This window comes from Equus quagga, chromosome 11, assembly GCF_021613505.1.
Source record: "Equus quagga isolate Etosha38 chromosome 11, UCLA_HA_Equagga_1.0, whole genome shotgun sequence".
Classification (NCBI taxonomy): domain Eukaryota; kingdom Metazoa; phylum Chordata; class Mammalia; order Perissodactyla; family Equidae; genus Equus; species Equus quagga.
In genome coordinates this window covers 96,360,435-96,380,556 of record NC_060277.1, presented here as the reverse complement: position 1 = coordinate 96,380,556, position 20,122 = coordinate 96,360,435, and the positions used below count along the sequence as shown (strand labels likewise).

Here is a 20,122-nt window from a genome sequence, read left to right as displayed (position 1 = left end):
TTTAATATCATTTGTATAAATTCATCATTTTAAAAAATGAACTGGAAATAAGAATTAACCAAAAGGATATATGGGGGTTTATTGTGGGAGGAGGCTGTTTCCTAAGAAACATTAAGAGGCTGAGAGTCAGGGGAGCAAGAAGTGGGAACAGAGAGAGGAAGGTACATATGTCTCAGCACCCCAACTCTGTGTCCTACCACATCCTCAGGACTAAAAGTCTTGGTAAGAGAAAGGGGGCAGGTCCGGGACACAGGCTGCCAGGTGAGGGATGCAGGCCACAGGGTTGACACTGCAGAGCCCAGCATCCTGGCCCTTCTCAAAGTAGATGCTGCCAGGGGAGAAGATGGAGGGATCTTCATCAAAGAAGTTATAGGGCCGGAGCAAGAAGCCAACTCTGTTCCCCACAGTCACTGTGTTGGGGACATCCTCAGCGTGGGGGATGTGCAGGAAGCTGGCCGTAACCCAAGCCACCAGGTCCTGCAGGAAGAGGGAGAAGCTGGAGGACTCTGGAGGTGACACCCAGAGAACCACCCCTCAGCCACAATTCCCAATCTCCAGGCTCGGCCCTGCTTCCACCTCCGCCCAGCCCCAGGCCCACAAAACAGGTGTGGTGATCCATGTGAGAAGCTGTAGGGTAGTCCATGTCCCAGGGCTAATCGCACTCCAGGAGGGATGACCCATGTTGGTCATCAGAGAACTCTTTGGTCTCTGAATCTGAGACACGGAAACCTACCATTCCCTCCAACCTACAGCCAGGGGCTGGGCAGCCAAGATGCCAGGCACAGAGGAGCTCCTCTCCTCTGCCCCTAGGGCTACCAACCTCTCCTAAGAGAGTCTCATTGTTGATGAAGTCAGCAAAGGCCATAGTGGGGGTCCAGATGTCATTCTGGTAATAGATGCTGCTGCTCTGTGACTCCTCCTCCTTCCTCCGGGTCACCACGAGCTGGTATCTGACCAGGAACGTTGTAGGAAGGTGGTGTCAGAAAACGTCAAGGGCCTTTACCAGTCCAGAAGTCCTCTGGATCAGATTCTGTGTGAGACTATTTCCCATTCCCATTATCTACTTGGATCTGAGAGGAGGGACAGGGGTGAATGGTAAGCCAGGGGTAGTGAGTTGGGGTCTCCCAGAGCTGGGAAGGGGAAGGGGACCAGTCCTTCCCTACCACCCAGTGCCCAGGGCCCTCCTCACCTCCCCCAGCTGAGGGCCCTTTCCATGTCGCTCTCCAGGGGCATGTGTATGCCGAGGGGGCTGTGGATCTGGATTCGATACCCGCGCTGGTGACCCCAGGCATTAGTCTGGTTGCTAGCCAGGTAAAGGTAGCGGGGAAGGGGGCTTTGCAAGGAAAACGCTGTCAGGTCCTCCCTTCCCAGGACCTGCCGAGTCAGCTGTGGGCGCTGCAGTTGGTGCTCCGGACTCCAAGGGGCTGCCACAGGTTTAAACACCACGTCTTCCGCTACCACCCAGTTTTTCAGCCCTGCCAGGGTGAGGGGAAGGAGAGGAGTTCCATACCAGGTGAGACAGGTCTCTCATCTTCCCCAGGATGCCCACTGCACTGCCCTAACAAAGGGCAGCAGAGCTCACCAGACAGCACTCTGTGCTGGAGGCAGAAGGCCTGGATTCGAGCGCTAGCCCACCTTCTTTGCACCTGCCCTGTCCAATATGGTTACTGTCAGTCACAAGTGGCTATTTCCATTTAAGTTAAAAATTCAGTTCCTCAGTCACACTAGCCACATTTCAAGTGCTCAATAGCCACATGTGGCTAGTGGCTAATGTATTGGACAATGAAGATATAGAACATTTCCAACACTGCAAATAGTTCTATTAGCACTGGCCTGCCCAACAGACCCTGGACCAATTCTTAGCTCCACTGATTCTCACTTTCTGAATCTCTGCACTGGGCATAATAAAAGCTGTTCTATGGGAGTTCTGTAAATGGAAAAGCACATGCAGGTGGCTGGTAACATTCTTGTAACTACGAAAGGGATAACATTTGTCCTGGAGAAGCTGGCTGGGAAAACCCAATCCCCTTCCATGGTGCCCTGCACACTCCTCCCAGCTCTGAGACTTGCTTTCTCAACAAGGTGGGGACCACTTTCCATCTTTTTCAGAAGTGAGTAGTTTCTATCTTTAAGCTGTCTGGGAGCTCCCTGGAACCCTACTGCATTCATAACCTGCACTCAGCACCCCACTCAGCACTGGCTCATACACCCTTTCTTTCTGTAGGTTCGGATTGTTAGTTCCTTTAAACATGACATACAGAAGGGCTCTACCGGAGTCAGTGCCTCTGCCAGTTATTGTCCTCTGGCCCACAGCACCAGCCTGTGCTGCACACTCTAAGGATCCAATAAATGTTTTTTATTGTACTTCCCAACAAGGCTCTTTAATGCCAAAAATGCTGAAGAGAAACTTCCAATCAGAAAACAGTCATATCCCAAATATGTCAAAGAATCATCCTAGTTAATAAGCTCATTTCAATCATGCATTTTCTTAGTTCTCCTTCCCCTCTATACCTGCACCCCGCGCCCCCCCCACCACCAGTACACATACACACACACACACCATGTGTTTATACTCGAAGATAAGAAAATGTTTTGCAAGAAATAAGCTTAGATGCAGTGCATTATACTTGGGCAGTCACTTCCTGTCCCATCTTCCCCCACCCTCCTTAGTCTCCCTAACTGTAAAATAGAGAGTGTCTAGTGGATTTCTAATTTTCTTTCTGGGTCTAACAGTCTGTGATTTGATAAGTTAGTCATTTTCTGTCCTTGACAAAAATCTGTCAGGAGCAGCAAGTCCTCTTTGTGCTCTGAGCCCTACTTGAGAAATCCCTTTCGACACTTGGAGTAAGCCTACTGTGTGCCTGCCATGTCACCAGAGAGCCCATTATGATGACACGTGCTGTCAGGAATGGATGGCCCACCCCAGGAGGATGGGGCCACCATCCTGTATCCCCAGTTGTCTGAAATCCTGTGGCGCAACCCCCAGATAGTAACCCCCTGGACCACCTCTACTCTGAAACCTCTTTAGACATACTGCTTCCTACCTCTGCTAAGGTCCCTGCTTTGCCCACCTCCCTTGACTCTCAGAACTAGTTAGGAAGAACTCAGACAGCCCCAACTCCAGCCCCCCATGCAGCTTCAGATAAGGCAAATTCATCACCCACGGAGTCACTCAAGGCTAAGGCAGCAAGGCACAGCCATTACATTTCAACTAATTTCACAATTGCAGCAAGTCAGAGGGGCTGGGTGATGGGAGCTGGGCGGGGGAGCTCTCTCTACCTTTTACCAGATACCCAGTAAGCCTAGTATTTCAGGCTGATAGCAACTAAACACACTCAAATCAGTCCCTGATCTGATGCCACAATAAATTGTGGTCTGGAACGCCACCCTCCTGCCTCTTCCGGCTTGATTTGGGGGTCTCCCTTCCCTCTGCACCATCCCAACTCTCAATCCTCATCCCACAAGAACTCACCTGCCACATCCAGGTCCAGCTTGAAGTGGAAGGCATGCGTGTGCACTGCCCCCAGCACTCGTTCTCCCACACGGTTCCCAAAGAGGAGGCTTTCCTCTCCCCCACTCAGGAAAGCTGTATTGACGTAGCCCGTGGCATGGACCCGCCCTTCAAGCGCCCCATTTGGGTGCAATACAAAGTCCCAAATGTAGTCATAATTGCCTACAGATGACACAGACCTCACTACAAGGGCCGAGCCAGCCAAACCACCATAGAAATGACTCTCTATGTGATTGTGGTGCCTTCGAAGGGGGAGTCCCTGGGCCTCCTCAAATACACACACAGCCCCCGGGAGCAGCTGGACTGCCCCTTTGCCCACTAATACGTGGATGTCCACCATTGTAGATTGATAGGGGCAGTCCACTCCACGCACCAAGCCCCGGCTGTGACTGCCAAGTCCATAGCTGCTATCCAAATATCGGGTCAACATTGTCTTGGGTGAATCGGCACCATAGACAGATACACACTCCTGGACACTGACTTCATAGGCCACCCGCTCACCCTTGAACCGAATATCAAAAATCCTCATGCCACTGAACACCCCATGGCCAAAGGTAAATGCCCAGAGAGAGGATACCACCAGGTTCCCTTGTACTCTGTATTGGGAGCCTTGGGGTGAGAAGTGAAGAGGGGGAAGAGGACCTGGGGAGATCCGGGATCTCAGGGATGAAGCCCCATTTGGCAGGGGTAGAGGAACTCTAACCACTTCCAGCCGGCCAGCCTTAAACTCCCATTCCAACTGGCTCAAGTCTGCATAGTAGCGCCCAAGGTAGAAGACCTGCTGGACAGCCCAGTGGGCAGGGTCCAGGGCCCTGTGGTCCAGTAGTAGCTCCAGCCCCACTGGGTGAAGGAAAATCCCAACACCTGAGATGTTATGGTGGAGGGCTATCCAGGTAGCACGGTCCCCTGAGCGTAAGCCCCTAGGGGTGGCGTGCAAAAATGCCAAAGTGGAGCCATTGTAGTTGAAGACAGAAGCCAGGAAGACTGGTGCCTTGGGTAGCTCCACCTCTTTCAAATGTTTCTCCATCTGGGCAAACTCAGTTCCCAGCAAGGGACGTCGGTGATAGGGCAGGGAGCCCCCATGACGCTCTACTGTTACATCCCGCATGTAGGAGGGACGTGGGAGCGGTCCCACCACCAGCTCACTCACATTGGGCTGGGGTTGTCCGCCAAAGAAGACGATGGCCAGTGCCTCTCGGGCAGGCGGGGGACTCCCCCTGTCCAGGTGGGCCAGGGCTGCAGCCTTGGGGGGTAGCTGCAGCTCCACTGAGAAGACGCAGTTGTCCGAGGGGCGGGCCTGGGCAGCATCCACCAGGCCAGGCCCCAGCTGCTGGGTCAGAAAGCTCATCACAGCCATCAGCTCCTCTCGGCTCAGGTCTGCAAACAGCTGGCTCTGGCCAGGGTGTGTCCAGGACTGGGCACTGTGGGATACAGAGGGGCAGCGAGGAGGCTGGCTGGAGGCACCTTGGCTGGTCAGCAAGACATAGGTCAGGGCAAAGATGGTAATGAGGGACAGCGCCAGGAACACGAGGACTACCTTGAGATTCATGGTGAATGCTGAGCTGAAATGAGAGTCCTACCAGCTTCCCCTTCCACATCAAATCATGGTTTATATTCAGTAGGATGGACAGGAATGGAGAAAACTCCACCCTGTGGGCTGGACAGGAAATTTCTGACCTTGATTTATATAATTCTGCTCCAATTTTCTGTTCTGTGGTTTGGCTCAAGGCGCTACTTCCATGTGCATAGCCTCCCCTGCCACTGAACACCTGCCAGCACAGTTAATCCCACTACTGATTTCCATCATTTAGACCAGATTAGGGGGCATTTGGATTAATGCTAACCTCTACCTTCCACCCAAAATGCGTCTGAGGAAGAGTGCAAATCTCAGATGCCCAATCAAGTCCTGTGTGCTACATGCAGAAATCATAACTGTCCATTTTCCTACCTCCTGGCAGGCACCACCTCCTAATGTTTCCAGGATCCACTGCCCAGTTCAGCAATATGCACTGTGTTTTGCCAGTTGCCTAAGGCCAAGCCCTTGATTTGTGGTCTCAGGCCTCTTCTACATAGTCAGTGAGAAAGAAGGAGTGGTGAGGACCTGGACTTAGCAATCAGATTTATATACCAATCCCAGGTCCCTAAGCTGGGTGACCACAGGGGAGTTACTTATCATGAGCCTCAGTGCCTTTACCTATAAAGAAGGGATAAAACTACACTATAGATTTCATGAAGATTAAATGTGATCATGCACACAAAGTGCTTAACAGAACCTGATACAGGCTAGGCATTCAAAAATCCTTAGCTACTGGTACTGCCCTGTGAAACAGAATAGAGCAGATGTTCCTCCATTGTTCAATCTTAATCTTAAATCTCTTTTTGCAGAGACAATGAGGGGATCATTGGAAACCAGAGGCGACTTTGCAAGGTGGAAGTTGAAGAAACTTTATTTCAGAGGGAGCTAGGGTCCTAGACAGCCCCCAAGTCATTTGAAAACCAAAACCAGGGGTCCCTGGTATATCCTCAAGAAATTTAAGACATTATTCAGAGGGAAGAATTAGTATAAGGTAAAGAAAACGACAGGGTAGGGTGTGCCTTGAACCAGGTGATTCCCCATACACGGAACTAGAGCAGCCTCTACTGGCAGTTCATGGGTATCACTGGAGGTAGGGTAGGAAGGAACTGGGATCTTGTGAGGGTAGGGACAGAAGGCAGCTTAGGTCTGGGAACAGCTAACTTTCACATAATTCAGACCGAACACAAATGAAGGACCCACCCTTGCCTCTTGGTAGGCAGAAGCCTGAGTCTTTCCATTATTCCAGAGAAAAGAGGCAGCTCAAAGGGTATAAAAACACCCAACAGGGTGGCTGGAGGTGTATGTGGAGGTGGGTGTCCCAATGTGCACGCACATGAGTATGGGAATGTCCCTAGCCACCAGAGCATCGCATCAGGGTCTGTGGCTTTAGAAAGAGATCAAAGTACCTGTATTTTTAATAATTTCTTGACATGGTAAAAGAATTTTACATTACGATCCAAGGGTGGTAGGGTGAGAAGAAGGGGCAGTGGGAACAATCCAACAAACAAAAAGGGAAACTGAGAAACATGTGGCAGGAGGAGGGAAGGGTTTTAGCTGGAAGGGATCTGGAGGATGGGTAGGGGGGGCACTCCCCAACTAAAATGCAATTGGTTTGTTACTGAGTACTATTCATGGGAAGACAGCATCCTCACTCCTTCTCTATAGAATATTGGGAGTCAAAATGATGCATCCAGGTGGAAATATGATTGGGGGTTGGAAGACAGAGACAGGGGAAGAATAAAAGTCAGAAACAGACACTGAGAGTCACCGGCAGGCTGACTGTAGATATCAACTCTTCAGTAGCGGTAGAATAAAAAAGTGGGGGTTGATGAGGATTAATACAAAAGCTTTCACAAGTGACATTTCTGGAAGATTCAAGAGATATGAGGCAACTCTTCTATGGTTTGACTTGCCCAGCAGCTTTCCACATACACAAAATGTGTACATGCATGTGTGTGCATACACACATGTATACACACAAGAGACTGCCTTCCCTGGAAGCACAATACTATAAATAAGAGAAATATTTTTCCCAAAGGGAAAGCCCAACAGGAAAAGCAGCATCTGGCCCTCACAGCTGCACACACGCCCATCCCAATTTACAACTGGCCTGGGAAGAGGCAACCAGGAGTCAGAGGACTGGCCTTTGCAATAACGCCCAAAGAGACTTGAATCACAGAGGATGGGGCCTTCCCCAATCCCTCTGCTTCTCATCTGTCGGTTCTCCTCCAACTCACCAACCTCTGGACACCAAGAGGCTGGAATATCAGGAGACGGCGGGGGCACAGTGGTTGAAGACTAAGACAACTATCACCCTCTGAATGGTGTGTATGAGACAGGATTCGTGAGGGGAGGCGGGGGTCAGGCAAAGAAGTAGGAAGGCGTGTTCGTGTGAGTCTGTATGTGTGTGTATATCACGCACATATATGTATGTGAAAATCCTAGTTGTAAAAACATCTAAAGAAGCTAGGGACTTGGCTGAAGGTCTAAGATGTTTCTTGTCATGATCAGGTTCAAGGTGGGATGTGTGCAGATGGGAAATCCTAAGTCATCACCAGGGCAACTGTGGCAAGGAGGATCCAACATCCCATAGCGGAAAGAGACACTAACTTTATGTCGGGAAGAGAGGCGCTGGTACCTCCAATCCCAGTTCCTAAAAAACACCTAGCATTTTCCTTCCAGTTCCCTCAGCTTCTAACCAACTAATCTTCAAAAGGAAGAAAACACAAAGCCCAAGACACAGGGTGAGGGTGGCGGGGGAGAGAATACAAGTATTCTTGTGCTAACATCCTGTGCACACAAACCTGGAGTTCTCCAGAAATTAGGACAGGTCGGGTGTGGGTTATTAGGAAAAGAAATAGAAGAGTTCCTGAGGCCTGAAAAAAGAGGTAAACACGTCACAGAACTACATGAGAGTTTCATTAGACTCTAACTAAAAACAGAGAGAGGTGTGATTACTATTTCCAGCCAGTTTCCCCATCACGATAGTCATGTAACAAACCAAGGCAATGTCGGTCTTGAGCCAGACTCACAGAGTCCCCTGGCCCTGGCCCTGGCCTCAGTACAGTGTCTCAGCATTGCTGCTCCGGGGCCGTTTGATCTTCTCGATATTTTTCAGGATCATGTCATGTAGAGTGACCTGGGAGAAGAGGATTCATGGAATCACACCTCTGTTCTACCCCCAGTCCACGAAGAAAACCAGACCCCTCCAAATCCTCAAGCAACCATTCACATAATCCCAATCTCACACAGGGAACTTGAATTCAAAGTGGCTCCCCCGCCTCTCTTATCCTCCAAACCAGGTTTAAGAGGGTATTTCCAATGCCCTGAGTGTCTAATAGCAACTAACACATATTGAGCAATTACCATACCAAGAATTGCCTGGGGTCCTTTAATGTGGTATCTCGCTTGTTTTTAAAAACCATTTTTGTGCAGTAGATACTTGACTATAAATATCATTTCAGAGATGTAGAAACTGAGGTGTGAGGTTAAACAACTTGCCCAAGGCCACACATTACAGGTAGAGTTGGCTCTGTGCCTGAGTCTGTCTGATGCGCATCTTCACCCCTATACTATACTACATTCCCTCCCATTCAGGTAGAGAGAAAGGAGATACCCAGCTAGACACCCTCAATGATCTCATAGTTCTTAACACTCAGCTGATGAGCAGAATTTGCTCTACTCATTATACCTTCATCCCCTATCTTGGCCCCTAGAGAGTGGCAAGAAAATTATCACTAGAACTAAGAGAAGCCAGGGCACTGTGGGCAGGGACCAAGGTTACTTACATATTGATTCCTTAGCTCGGATATGATGAGTCGAAGGCTGATATATTCTTTCTCATCAATCTCTGTCACGGTGCGGCGATAGTCCTCCTGAAAGGAGGGGCAGAGAAAACGCTAGTTTGCGAGGCCTGACTGTCCACAGACAGCATTTTCCCACTAACAGTCACTCCTCCCTATTCTACCATTTCCACCCTCAGGCCACAAAACCCTTACTTACCACATGGGGATATTTAGCTATTTTAGAAACCAATTTGGCTCTTGTAATATAATATCTGGAAGGAGAGAGAAGAGCAGGAAGCTGCAGGAGACTCTGGATGACAGTACTTACCAGCCCCCATTTCCTGGGCCAAGCCCAAGTAGCCCTACCTAGAAATCTGGTCCAGATAAGATGCAGCTTCACTCTCAACGGTTCTTAGTTCTGCAACTGTCTCCTCCTGAAAAAATCAAGTGAGTCAAAAGTCACTTTCATGTTACCTTACAGCAGACTAAAGAGAAAAGGAAACAGCCAAAGCAGGGGAGATGAGATTACCTCCCAAGCCTTCCCCTCCAGTTTATAATGCAAGCATGTTACCTGAATGGACACCCCAAAGTTGTTCCCATCTTCTATCCTAGGAATCAGAAGCTGTACCCACATTTTGACCTAAAGGGTAAGGGGACCAAAACATATATATGAGGATGTTGGCCTTTCCTGCTGAAGCCACGAAGTATACAATTCAGGTTGCTGGGGTCAGATGCCAGGAACACAGAAGCCAAGATACTTAGCCTGCCAGTTCCCACATCACCTCCATGCCTCCAGCCCCCCACCCATCATTTTTCAAGTTCAAGCCAGGCTATTTGGGGTCAGCCCATAGGTCACTAGCCCGTGCCTCACCGTGTTGCATTTCTCGATCAGCAGCCGGATCTCAGGTTTCACTTTCTCAATAATGTCTACGAGCTGCTGGTTGCTTTTAAGCATCCCATTGGGCATCACAAACACCTTGGTTCCTGGCAGAGACGCAAGGAAGTTCAAATGACTGGGGTGGAGGGCAAGACATAGCATGCCCCACCTTTCTCTCTTCTTTCCCATGAGATATGACCTCTGCCTTTTTTTTTCTTTTTATCACATCTCTATCTACAAACCATGACACCACCAACAGATTTAAAAAGAGAGAATGTACACATTAACAAATGAGTGTCTAAGGTGTGCCAAAAGACTGGAAAATAAGGAAATTAAAATATGCTCTAGAGACTTAGTATACCAATTATTACTGAAGAGGAAAAAATAACAAGGAATTGGAATTTCTGTGAAAGATCTGCAATGGGTAGCCACCTCCAATCTCTCTCCCTTGGTAGTCCACACTAAGTCAAACCCTTCCTGTTTATTGGAAAATTAGGTTTAGAGAGCTAAATGACAGCCATGTTAGGAGAACTTGGGAATGCTAAGACTGGGAAATAAAATCAGATCCTGCTTCCTGGCCAGAAGAATACCAGATCCATCCTGCTTCTCAGGGCTGTAAACTAGGGAATGGGGGTGGCTCTTACCTTGGAAGGCCTCTTCACATTCATCCAACCTTCGCTTCTTGTAAGTGGGCTAAGGATACAGAAAGACAGCCTCAACACCCACATCCCCATCACAAGTTACCCTTCAAGCAAGTTTCATCCCTTCCTTAACCCCATAGGTGGTCTTATTAATTGATGCACATTTTACTAAACACATTCAAGGTTTCAAGAAAAGGTTCTTTCTACAAAGCAACTTACACTCTGGTAGGAAGACCAACCTTTCAAGAAATATAACACATTAAGCATATAGGGGAGAGGAGTGGATACTATAAACAATAGCAAAAATGAATCTTTTTTTTTTTTGAGGAAGATTAGCCCTGAGCTAACATCTGCCACCAAATCCTCCTCTTTTTGCTGAGGAAGATTGGCCGTGAGCTAACATCTGTGCCCATCTTCCTCTACTTTATATGTGGGACGTCTGCCACAGCATGGCTTGACAAGCAATGCACAGGTCCACATCCAGGATCTGAATGGTGAACCCTGGGCCGCTGAAGCAGAAAGTGCGAACTTAACTGCTGCACCACCAGGCTGGCCCCAAAAATTGAACCATTCAATGCAGGGTGAGGATAATTAAGGGACTATGTACAAATCTGCTGGTTCCACAAAGAAGCACAATATTCAGTTAACGAATGTATTTAGCACCTGCTATGTACCAGGAACAATGTTAGGTACTGGGGATACTAAGATGATTAAGACAGTTTCTGCTTTCCACAATTGCAAGTTCTACCTATGAGACAGTAATACAGACAAAGCACAATTTGGTGTCATCGGTGTTATAATAGAACATGGACGTACGACTGATAAGGATTAGGTGCTAAGGATACACGGCAAAGACAGAGACTGCAGTTATAGAGCAAGAACTATTCACCCCATAGGAAGACTCAAGACATTGAAACAGGTAAGAAAAGTCTTACTTAGAGCCATGGGGACAGACCAGATAACCTGAGGGAACCTGTAGCTATTAGTCCTAATTAAAACTCACTCTAACATGGAGTAGCATTAGCATATTCACCTCATGTTATAAATGAAAGTCAGGGTCTAAAGGGGATGTTACTGGAGTCATAAGGTCTGTAAGAGTCCTCATTCCAGGTTCAAACCCCACTGCCCGCTCTGTACCTGCTCAGACTGACCAGGAAATAGAGGACAGATAACCTATTGCTTTAGAACACAAAGATAAATATAGGACACTTACACCGTCCAGTCCATCGTGGCTATTGGTGAGAAGAATGGGGTCAGGGACTGGGAGATTCATGTCTGAGTGGATCTGAGTTAGGTCATGGATGTTTAGGATTGGTTCCTGAAAGAGAGACACCCACCCCCAAAACAACATTAGTTTTTTCAAGATGAACAAAGAAATATTTCACTTGAAGGGCAAAAAATGAGAGTGCCTTACAGTCCAAAAAAAAAAATAGAATCAACACATGATTTGTCCCATTTGACAGAAATATTAGGGGCAAAAAAATTGGTGAATTTGAGGAAAAGAAAAGGAGTCTCTCACCTTCAAAAAACTATCAAGTTCTAACAACTTCTTTGGGAAAAAATTTGCCACCAAGTCTTCTGCCTGAAGATGAGAGAAAATACAGCTAAATTAATAATTGTGGGAAGGCCCCTCTCTGATATCTCTTCTTTGGGAAACTCCCAACTATTAACCAATACTCATTTTTCTATTTATTCACTCACCTCACTTGTGATCCGCTCCCTGAAAGAATCAACCTAAAATTAACAAAGACAGCAATTCAGTAAAAGCAAGTCAGTACCTGGCAACAGAGGTAAGGACAGGATGGGGAAACCCAAATCCAGCTGTCTTTCTCTCACCTTGTAATTGCAATGGGAAGCTGAAAGGCCCCCAGACTGCAAATACTTTATTTTTTTGACGATCCATTTCTCCATCTCAGGAGAGGGAACCGGGGCTTGAAGGCAGCACCCACCTGTCTTCCCTCCCTCTTTCCCTCCCTCCCTCCCTCCCTGTGTCTGAAGCTGTCTGAATTTGAGAGCAGACAAAAGACAGGTAGATATGAGAGATGTGAGCTCACAAACGTGCCAACCCCCATCCAGACCTGGCCTATGATAGGAGGCAGGCCTGACGCCAAGGGCAGGGGCAGCGGCAGCGTCCGGAGGCGGGGACGTTGCTAGGCTGGGGGACTTCCAGCTGTCACTGGTCTAAAGCACTGAGTCCACCACGTGTTCGCGGAGGTCTCCCTGGGGCTCTCGACCACCAGACGGGATACAGAAGACCATCCCATGTTATCCTCTATCACCGATGGCGTCTCCGGGAGTGGGGGGCTGGGCTGAGCAGAGCGGAAGCTCGGAGCTGGTGTCCCCAGGGAGACAAAGACCCCATGGGGAGTGGGGAACCGGTCAGACTGCTCCAGGATCGAAGCGAGGGGTAAGGAGGCCCGGACCGGTGCCGCTACCTTGAGCTTCACTTCCTGATCCACCTTCAGCAACGAGGCCATGGCCGGGCCGGGCCGTGTCCGTTCCGATGGAGACCGGAGGCGCTGTGGGCTCCGGGGACAGGGTCAGAGGGACGGGAGGAATCTCAGCTGCTCTCGGGACGCGGCCGCCCTCGCTGGCTCACTCAATGCTGTCTCGCTCCCTCCCTCCGTGCCGGCCGCCCGCCCGCTGCCTGCTCGCTCTCTCGCTAGCCCTCCCGGCTTTCGCCGCTCACGCCGGAAGTTACGTCACAGCCAATCGCCGGGACTCCGGCAAGAATGCGCACGTGCCCTGCGCAGCCGCGCTGAGGTTCGGCTCCCGGACGGGCCGGGCCAGGCTCCCATCTCCCGGGGTCTATCTGCGGTAGGCGTGAGGTAAAAGGGAGGACGGCGGAAGGTGGTTTTCTGAGAACTGAGCTTTAAAGAGACTCAGGCACTCTCCTTCACCGAGGGGGCCGGAGCCGCAGCCGCCTTGACAGGACCGACGGCGCCGTCGCGCCCCAATGACGTCGGCCCGAGGAAGCCGGCGGGCCTGGCGCTGACTTCATGGGGTCTAGTCTGCGATTCCCGCTGTCTCCTCCTGTTGGCCAAAGCTCTAGTGTTAGGCTAGAGCCCAACAGAAGACGGCAAGTTCTGTTGTACCAGGCTTCCCCACCTTTCTCCGCCACTTATTCTCATACACTTCCAGATCTCGGAGATCGACTGCCTGATAGGCAACCCAAATCTCCTGACTTCTAGGACAATGCTGTATCCCTTTTCCTAATGGAATGCAGAGACCGTCTCTCTTCACTCACCCATTCACTGGGTCTGTCTCTTAACATTGGTTATTTCGCTTAATATAATGGACCAGGACTGTCCCAGAGCCTGGAACTATAATGTGAGTCACTCATGTAAGTTAAAACCTCCTAGTAGCCACTTTAAAAAGTAAAACAGGTGAAATTAGTTTTAATCATATTTTACCTAGTTTATCCAAATATTCTCATTTCAACATGTAATCAATATGAAACATTAATAAGGTCTTGTATATTCTTTTTTCATACCAAGTCTTCGAAATCTGGTATGAATTTTACACTTACTGCACATCTCAATTCACAGGCATTACATTTGTAGTACCCAAAAGCCACATGTGGCTAGTGGCTCCTGCATGGAACAGCACAGCTCTAGGAAACAAAAGGTAAAATAGACTCAAGTTCTCTGGTCTCACGGGGCTTAATACTGGGGAAAGACATCAGAAAGTAAACTGACAACATAATTGCAAAATTTGATAAATTTTAGGAAACAAATAACTGATGTAGGGAGTACTAGGAGTCTATTTTAGGTAGAATGGCCAAGGAAGTCCTCTCAGATGAAGTGACAATTAAACTGAGATCTAAAGGATGTAAAGGGATTCACTTGGGAAGAGTGAGGGAAAGAGCCTTCAAACGTATGGGTGCAGCACAGGCAGGTGCCCTGGGGAGTGAAAGAGGCTGTCCTGTTGAAGAAATTGAAAAACTAGTTAGTGAGCTAGGGGTGGAGGTGGGAGTGGGGTGGGGAGGGTTGTTAGGAAACAGCTTGAATTAAGTACAGAGGCACATCATCTGATTTACATTTTGGGGTGACTCTTGCTGTTAAACACTTATCCTGGGCAGGTCTCTGTGCTAAGTGCAAGGGAGATGGTGGGAATAGGTGGTTAAATGAAGTGCGACTGACCATGGTCTTTGGATCAGAGAGACCTGGCTTCAAATCCCACCTCAGCTCCTTACTGTAATATCTTGGGAAAACCACTGAAATTCTGAGTCTCAATTCCCTCATCTGTAAAATGGAATTTTAATTATTATTAGTAAATAAATAATATAGAATTCTGTAGAGTTGTGAATATTGGAAATCATATATATGTAAAAGTACTAGCATAGCGCCTGGACACAAGGTGGCAGGCGCTAGGTAAATAGTAGCCATTGTCAGATAAGCTACCTATTAGTGCTTAGCATGAGAAGGTTACTCCTTAAACTATGTAATTATTATCATCCCTGCTTTCAAACTCAAAGTCCTTTTCCACTTATTCAAGGTTGAATACAACATAGCCTATACTACCCACCTTGCTTATTAACATGTAACAGTTTTCCCCCTTGTACCTCTGCTTTCTGTTAACACTTGTCCTTAATAACTGTTGAACTCTGATCTGGAACTTAACTTCAGGAATGCTTTCCTAAATTAACTTCATCCTATTTTAAGTATACCATTACCCTGCATATCTTTCAGAATTAATAACTTCAACTTGAAAACTTAATATGTTTGTGCTTGTTGAAATATGGCTTTGTTCTCAAACAATCGAGTTTTGTCTTCCTCAAGTAGGTTGTAAGAAGACAGATACACATTTCTTCTTTATTTCTCTTCTTCCTCCCTTATCCAAACATTTTACATAATACTCTGCTCATTTATTTATTCAGTGAACAATTGCTGAGGGCACCACTATATTTAATAAATTTTGTTCATTCCAGGGTCCTTATGAATCAAAATGTGATCACTGATGACTGGTCTCACTTTAAATTCATGTCCACAAACCTCAAATGGGTCCGACACTGCCTGAGATCCTACTACATGCTCCTGACAAGTTTATTCTCCCACATTCCAAATGACTGTCATACATTCTCATCTCCCTAAACCTCCAATATCCCTCCCCTCCCACCTCCAATTTATGGTCTTGGCTCAGTCTTCATGGAGAAAACAGAAGCAAATGAGAACTTCATCTCACCACCAAATCTGCCAGCCTGCAAATACTTTCTGCCTTTCTTCCTCTTTCATTGAAGGAAACATCTCTGTTCCCATCAAAACTCAACTCTTCCTTTTGTACATTGGATCCCATCCACTTTCACCTTCTAAAAGTCTGTGCTCCAGTGATTAACCATTCTTTTCAATATATTACATTTATCCCTCTCTACTGGATCATTTCCAAACATGACAAATATCTCCTATCTTCAGAAAAACACAGCCTTTAACCCAAATTCCTCTCTAGCTATCACTCCATTTCTGTGCTCTTTTTCATGGCAAGACTTCTTGAACAATATGATTGCCTCTTACTCTATTCCTCATCTACATTTACTCCAATCCACTCCAATCAGGCTTTCCCACCCCATGTTCTCATTGAGATAGTTCTTGTTGGTTTGCTGCTGTAACACATTCACCACTCCCCCTCTTAAAACATATACAGCAACCTATTCTTCTAATTTTCCTCCAACCTCAGTGGTGACTTCTCCATTTCCTTTGCTGGCTCTTCCTGCACTGTTCCAATTCTGAATGATGGCATGCTACAGGGTTCAGTCTTATATCCATTATTCTCCTCCACTAAAGTATCCTTTATACTTTCCCTAAGAGGTATTACCCATAGCTTTTAATACCATCTGTATGCTGATGGCCTTAAATTTATATCTCCAGTCCTGACATCTTCACTGAGCTCCAACTGTCCATATGACATCTCTACTTGGATAGCTAATAGGCATCTCAAATGTAACGTGGCCAAATCAGAATTCTTGATTCTCCCACACACCTGTTATTTTCCTGCTCTTCCCCATCTCAGTAACTGATGTAATTGTCCCCCGAGTTGTTCAAACCAAACACATACCTGTCAACCTTGATTCCTCTGTTTCCCTCATCTCCCCACATTCAATCCCTCATTGGGTCCTGTCCACTTTACCTGTATGATGAATCGTATATGAGTATGCTTTTCTCCGTCTCCTCACTTGTTATCCTAGTCAAAGCCACTGTGATCCTTAGCTGGGACTATTACAATAGATTTCTCTCCATTTTCACTCTTGCCACCCCCCCACCCCCCACACACATTCTATTCTCTACTCAGCACCCAAAGTTAAAATAACTTCTAATGTCAACCACAAGAATGGCAGTATCTACTAAAGCTGAATAAATTTCTTTCATATATATATTCATGACCCAGAAATCCCAACTCTAGGAACATACCCAACAGAAATGCATAAATTCACCAAAAGACATGAACAAGAATGTTCATAGCAACACTATTCACAATAGCCCCAACTGGAAACTACTCAAATGTCTCTCAACAATTGGATAGATAACTAAATTTTAATATATTCACAAAATGGAATACAGGACAGTATTGAACATGGATGAACTAAAACTACACACAAGATGGCTGAATCTCACAAACATAATATTGAGTCAAAGAAACCAGAAACAAAAGAGTATCAACTGTATGATTCTGTTTACATGAAGTTCAAAAACAAATAAAACCAATCTGTGGTGTTAGAACTGGGGATATTTTTTCCCCTTGGGGTGAGTAGCAACTGGAAGGGGAGGGCAGTTGAGAGCTGGTTACATGGGTGTGTTCACTTGTGAAAATTTCTTGGACTGCACACTTAGGATTTGTGTTCTTTTCTTTATGTATTTTATACTTCAGTAAACAGTTTTTTAAAAGTCAGCCAGATCATGTCTCTTCCCTGCTTCTCACCCTCAGTGGTTTCCCAGCTAACAGAGGCCCTCCTGAATCTCCCAGTTGAAGTAACTGCACCCACCCTTGCCCCCACTTATTCTCTATCACATCATGCTCTTTTATTTTCCCCATCACACCTACTATATTGGTTTGCTGCTGTAACAAAGTACCACAAACTAGGTGCCTTAGGACAACAGAAATGTATGGGTTCACAGTTCTGGAGGCTAAAAGTCTGAAATCAAAGTGTTGGCAGGACCACGCTTCTTCTAAAGGTGCTGGGGAAGAATCTGTTCCAGGCCTCTCCCATAGCTCCTGGTAGCCTCAGGTGTTACTTAGCTTGGAGACAACCGTTTCTCGTCATATGACTTCCCTTTGTTCATGTCTGTCTTTGCCTGTTTTTATAAGAACACCAGTCATATTGGATTAGGGCCCACCCTAATGAGCTCATTAACTTCATCATCTGCAAAGACCCTCTTTCCAAATAAGGTCACATTCACAGGTACTGCTGTTAGGACTTCGACATCTTTCTGGGGGACACAATTCAACCCACAACACCTACCATTATCTGAAATTATCTTATTCATTTGTTTACATGTTTATTGTCAAATTCTCTCCTTTAAAATATAAACTATTAGAGCAGTTCACCAGTGTATCCTCCCAGACCTAGGAGAGTGACTGGCACATGGTAGGTCGTCAATAAATATTTGTTGAATTGATGACTTAGGGTATGTTGTTGATTATTCACAATCCCTCAAGCACTATACATACTGACATCATATATTCTCCAAGTAGCAGGGCACACAGAGTTTACCAGGTGCCAGGCATTGCTGTTTATGCTTCGTAGTATTAGCTCATTTAATCATCATACTACCCTATGTGACATATACCCCTTATTCTCATTTTATAAATAAGAAAACAGGCCACACAGTAGTTGAATAACTTGCTCAAGGTCAGGGTTGGTGAATGACAAAGATAGGTTTTTGTTTTTGTTTTTTTTTAAAGATTTTATTTTTCTTTTTTCTCCCAAAGCCCCCCAGTACATAGTTGTGTATGTTTAGTTGTGGGCCTTCTAGTTGTGGCATGTGGGATGCCGCCTCAGCATGGCTTGAGGAGCGGTGCTGTGTCTGCGCCCAGGATTCGAACTGGTGAAACTCTCGGCCGCTGAAGCAGAGTGCGCGAACTTAACCACTCAGCCACGGGGCTGGCCCCAACAAAGATAGGTTTTGAACCCAAGCAGTCTAGACTTCCAAACCCTCAGTTGTAATCTCTTATACATTCTACCTCTCTAGAAGCCCATTACGGCTGTAGGCCTTTCTGAGATGGTATTAGTGACGGCCAAGCAGGAAGAAATGTAGGACTATATACTGACTACAGCAGGCCTGGGTGAGAATTCTTTGGGGATGATTCCATTCACCTCCTCTAGAAGGGGTCTCATGCTGAAAGATCCAAGAGGAAGAAGTAAAGACTATCTCTAATTACCATTACAGGAGAAAATCAACCTAATTCCATATATCACATCTAATAACAGTTATAGGAGGATCACATACATTTTAAATAATAGGAAAGTCACTTCCAGAAGTGGGAATAACTTTCTAAGCAATATAAGTCACCAAGAAAAAAAAGAAGATTTAAGTTTGTTAAAATTTAAAACTTCTGAACATCTGGAAGACACCTTAATTAAATAGACCATTCATGCAAATTGATGAAAAATATTAAGAACCTAATAGATAAGTGAGCAAAGGATGGAAACAGAAAATTCATAAAAGAGGAACTACAACAAGCCAATATATATACAAGTAACAAACGATGCCAATTAAAATAACATAGAAGTGCCATTTTTTTGCCCAAGTTCCCTTGTTCCTCAAATATATGATACCTAACACTGGACAAGACATCGTGAAGCGGGCTTTCTCACACATTACTGGAGGAAGAATGTAGTTATGTGCAACAAATGTAGAAAACAATTGCTAACATTAATCAAGAGACATGAAATAGCCATTCTCTTTTAATTCAGTAATTCCAGTTGTGAGGCTCTATCAGAAGGAAGTAGTCAGCTCTTCATTGAAGCATTACTGTAATCACCAAAACTGAAAGCAATGGAAATTTCCAGTAACAAAGAAACACATTAAAGTAGCACACTTGATGTAATGTAATGCAGCCATGAGAATGACAATTATGAAAAGTGTGTAGCAAGATGGAAAAATATTTATTATGTAATGTTAAATTTTAAAGGCAGGAATCAAAAATTGCATATAGATTACAAATACAAATACAACTGTGTTAAAATACATAGGAAAAGCGCATTTTAGCGGAAAACAAAAATTATAGTGTGGTGAGATTACGGGTAATTTCATGACACTATTCCCTTAACTTCCTGTATTATATTATCTTTCCATAAGAGCTTAATTTTGTTGTAAATGAATTATAGGCTTATTATTTAAAAAAACTAACAATACAAATGTACGAAAGAAAAAGTCTCTGTCACATTGTGCAGTGAAAGACACTGCTTGCTGCGTATCACTTCATGCAACATAACATATAACATGTCATATCATATACTATGTATGTAATTTTTGTTCAGTTGGAATCATACCATGTCTACTACCTATAACTTTACCTATAACTGACAATCATCTCTTGCCTCAATTCATGCAAAAACCTCCTACATTGTCTCCTTGCTTCCACCCTTGCCCTCCTTCAGACTATTCTCAAAGTAGCCAAATGAACCAAGTAAAAAGCAAGTGTATTGTGTTTTTTTTTTCTTGACAGGGAAAGATTCGCCCTGAGCTAACATCTATTGCTGATCTGCCTCTGTTTTTCTTTTCCTCCCCAAATTAT

At 45.9% G+C, this 20,122-nt stretch overlaps 2 protein-coding genes across 3 annotated transcripts; both read right to left on the bottom strand.

Moving 5' to 3' along the window:
• Positions 1–54: 54 nt before the first annotated feature.
• On the bottom strand, positions 55–5,807 carry AOC2 (amine oxidase copper containing 2). 2 transcript variants are annotated; one of them, XM_046676853.1, is made up of 4 exons: positions 3,473–5,807; positions 1,190–1,475; positions 821–950; positions 55–477 (listed from the first exon to the last, which is right to left on the bottom strand). In XM_046676853.1, exons 1-4 carry the CDS (start codon positions 5,058–5,060, stop codon positions 211–213), a joined length of 2,271 nt encoding a protein of 756 aa, XP_046532809.1. In that variant the 5' UTR covers positions 5,061–5,807; the 3' UTR covers positions 55–210. The 2 variants fall into 2 exon arrangements, 1 of the variants encoding a protein (XP_046532809.1); XR_006890752.1 differs by having other exon boundaries at positions 461–477; positions 821–1,070.
• A 677-nt stretch (positions 5,808–6,484) lies between these two features.
• On the bottom strand, positions 6,485–13,089 carry PSME3 (proteasome activator subunit 3). Its single transcript, XM_046676855.1, has 11 exons — positions 12,826–13,089; positions 12,092–12,124; positions 11,910–11,972; positions 11,604–11,708; positions 10,394–10,442; positions 9,744–9,856; positions 9,444–9,512; positions 9,239–9,306; positions 9,090–9,144; positions 8,876–8,962; positions 6,485–8,226 (listed from the first exon to the last, which is right to left on the bottom strand). The coding sequence occupies exons 1-11, from the start codon at positions 12,865–12,867 to the stop codon at positions 8,146–8,148; spliced, it is 765 nt and encodes a 254-aa protein (XP_046532811.1). The 5' UTR covers positions 12,868–13,089; the 3' UTR covers positions 6,485–8,145.
• Between the last annotated feature and the right edge of the window lie 7,033 nt (positions 13,090–20,122).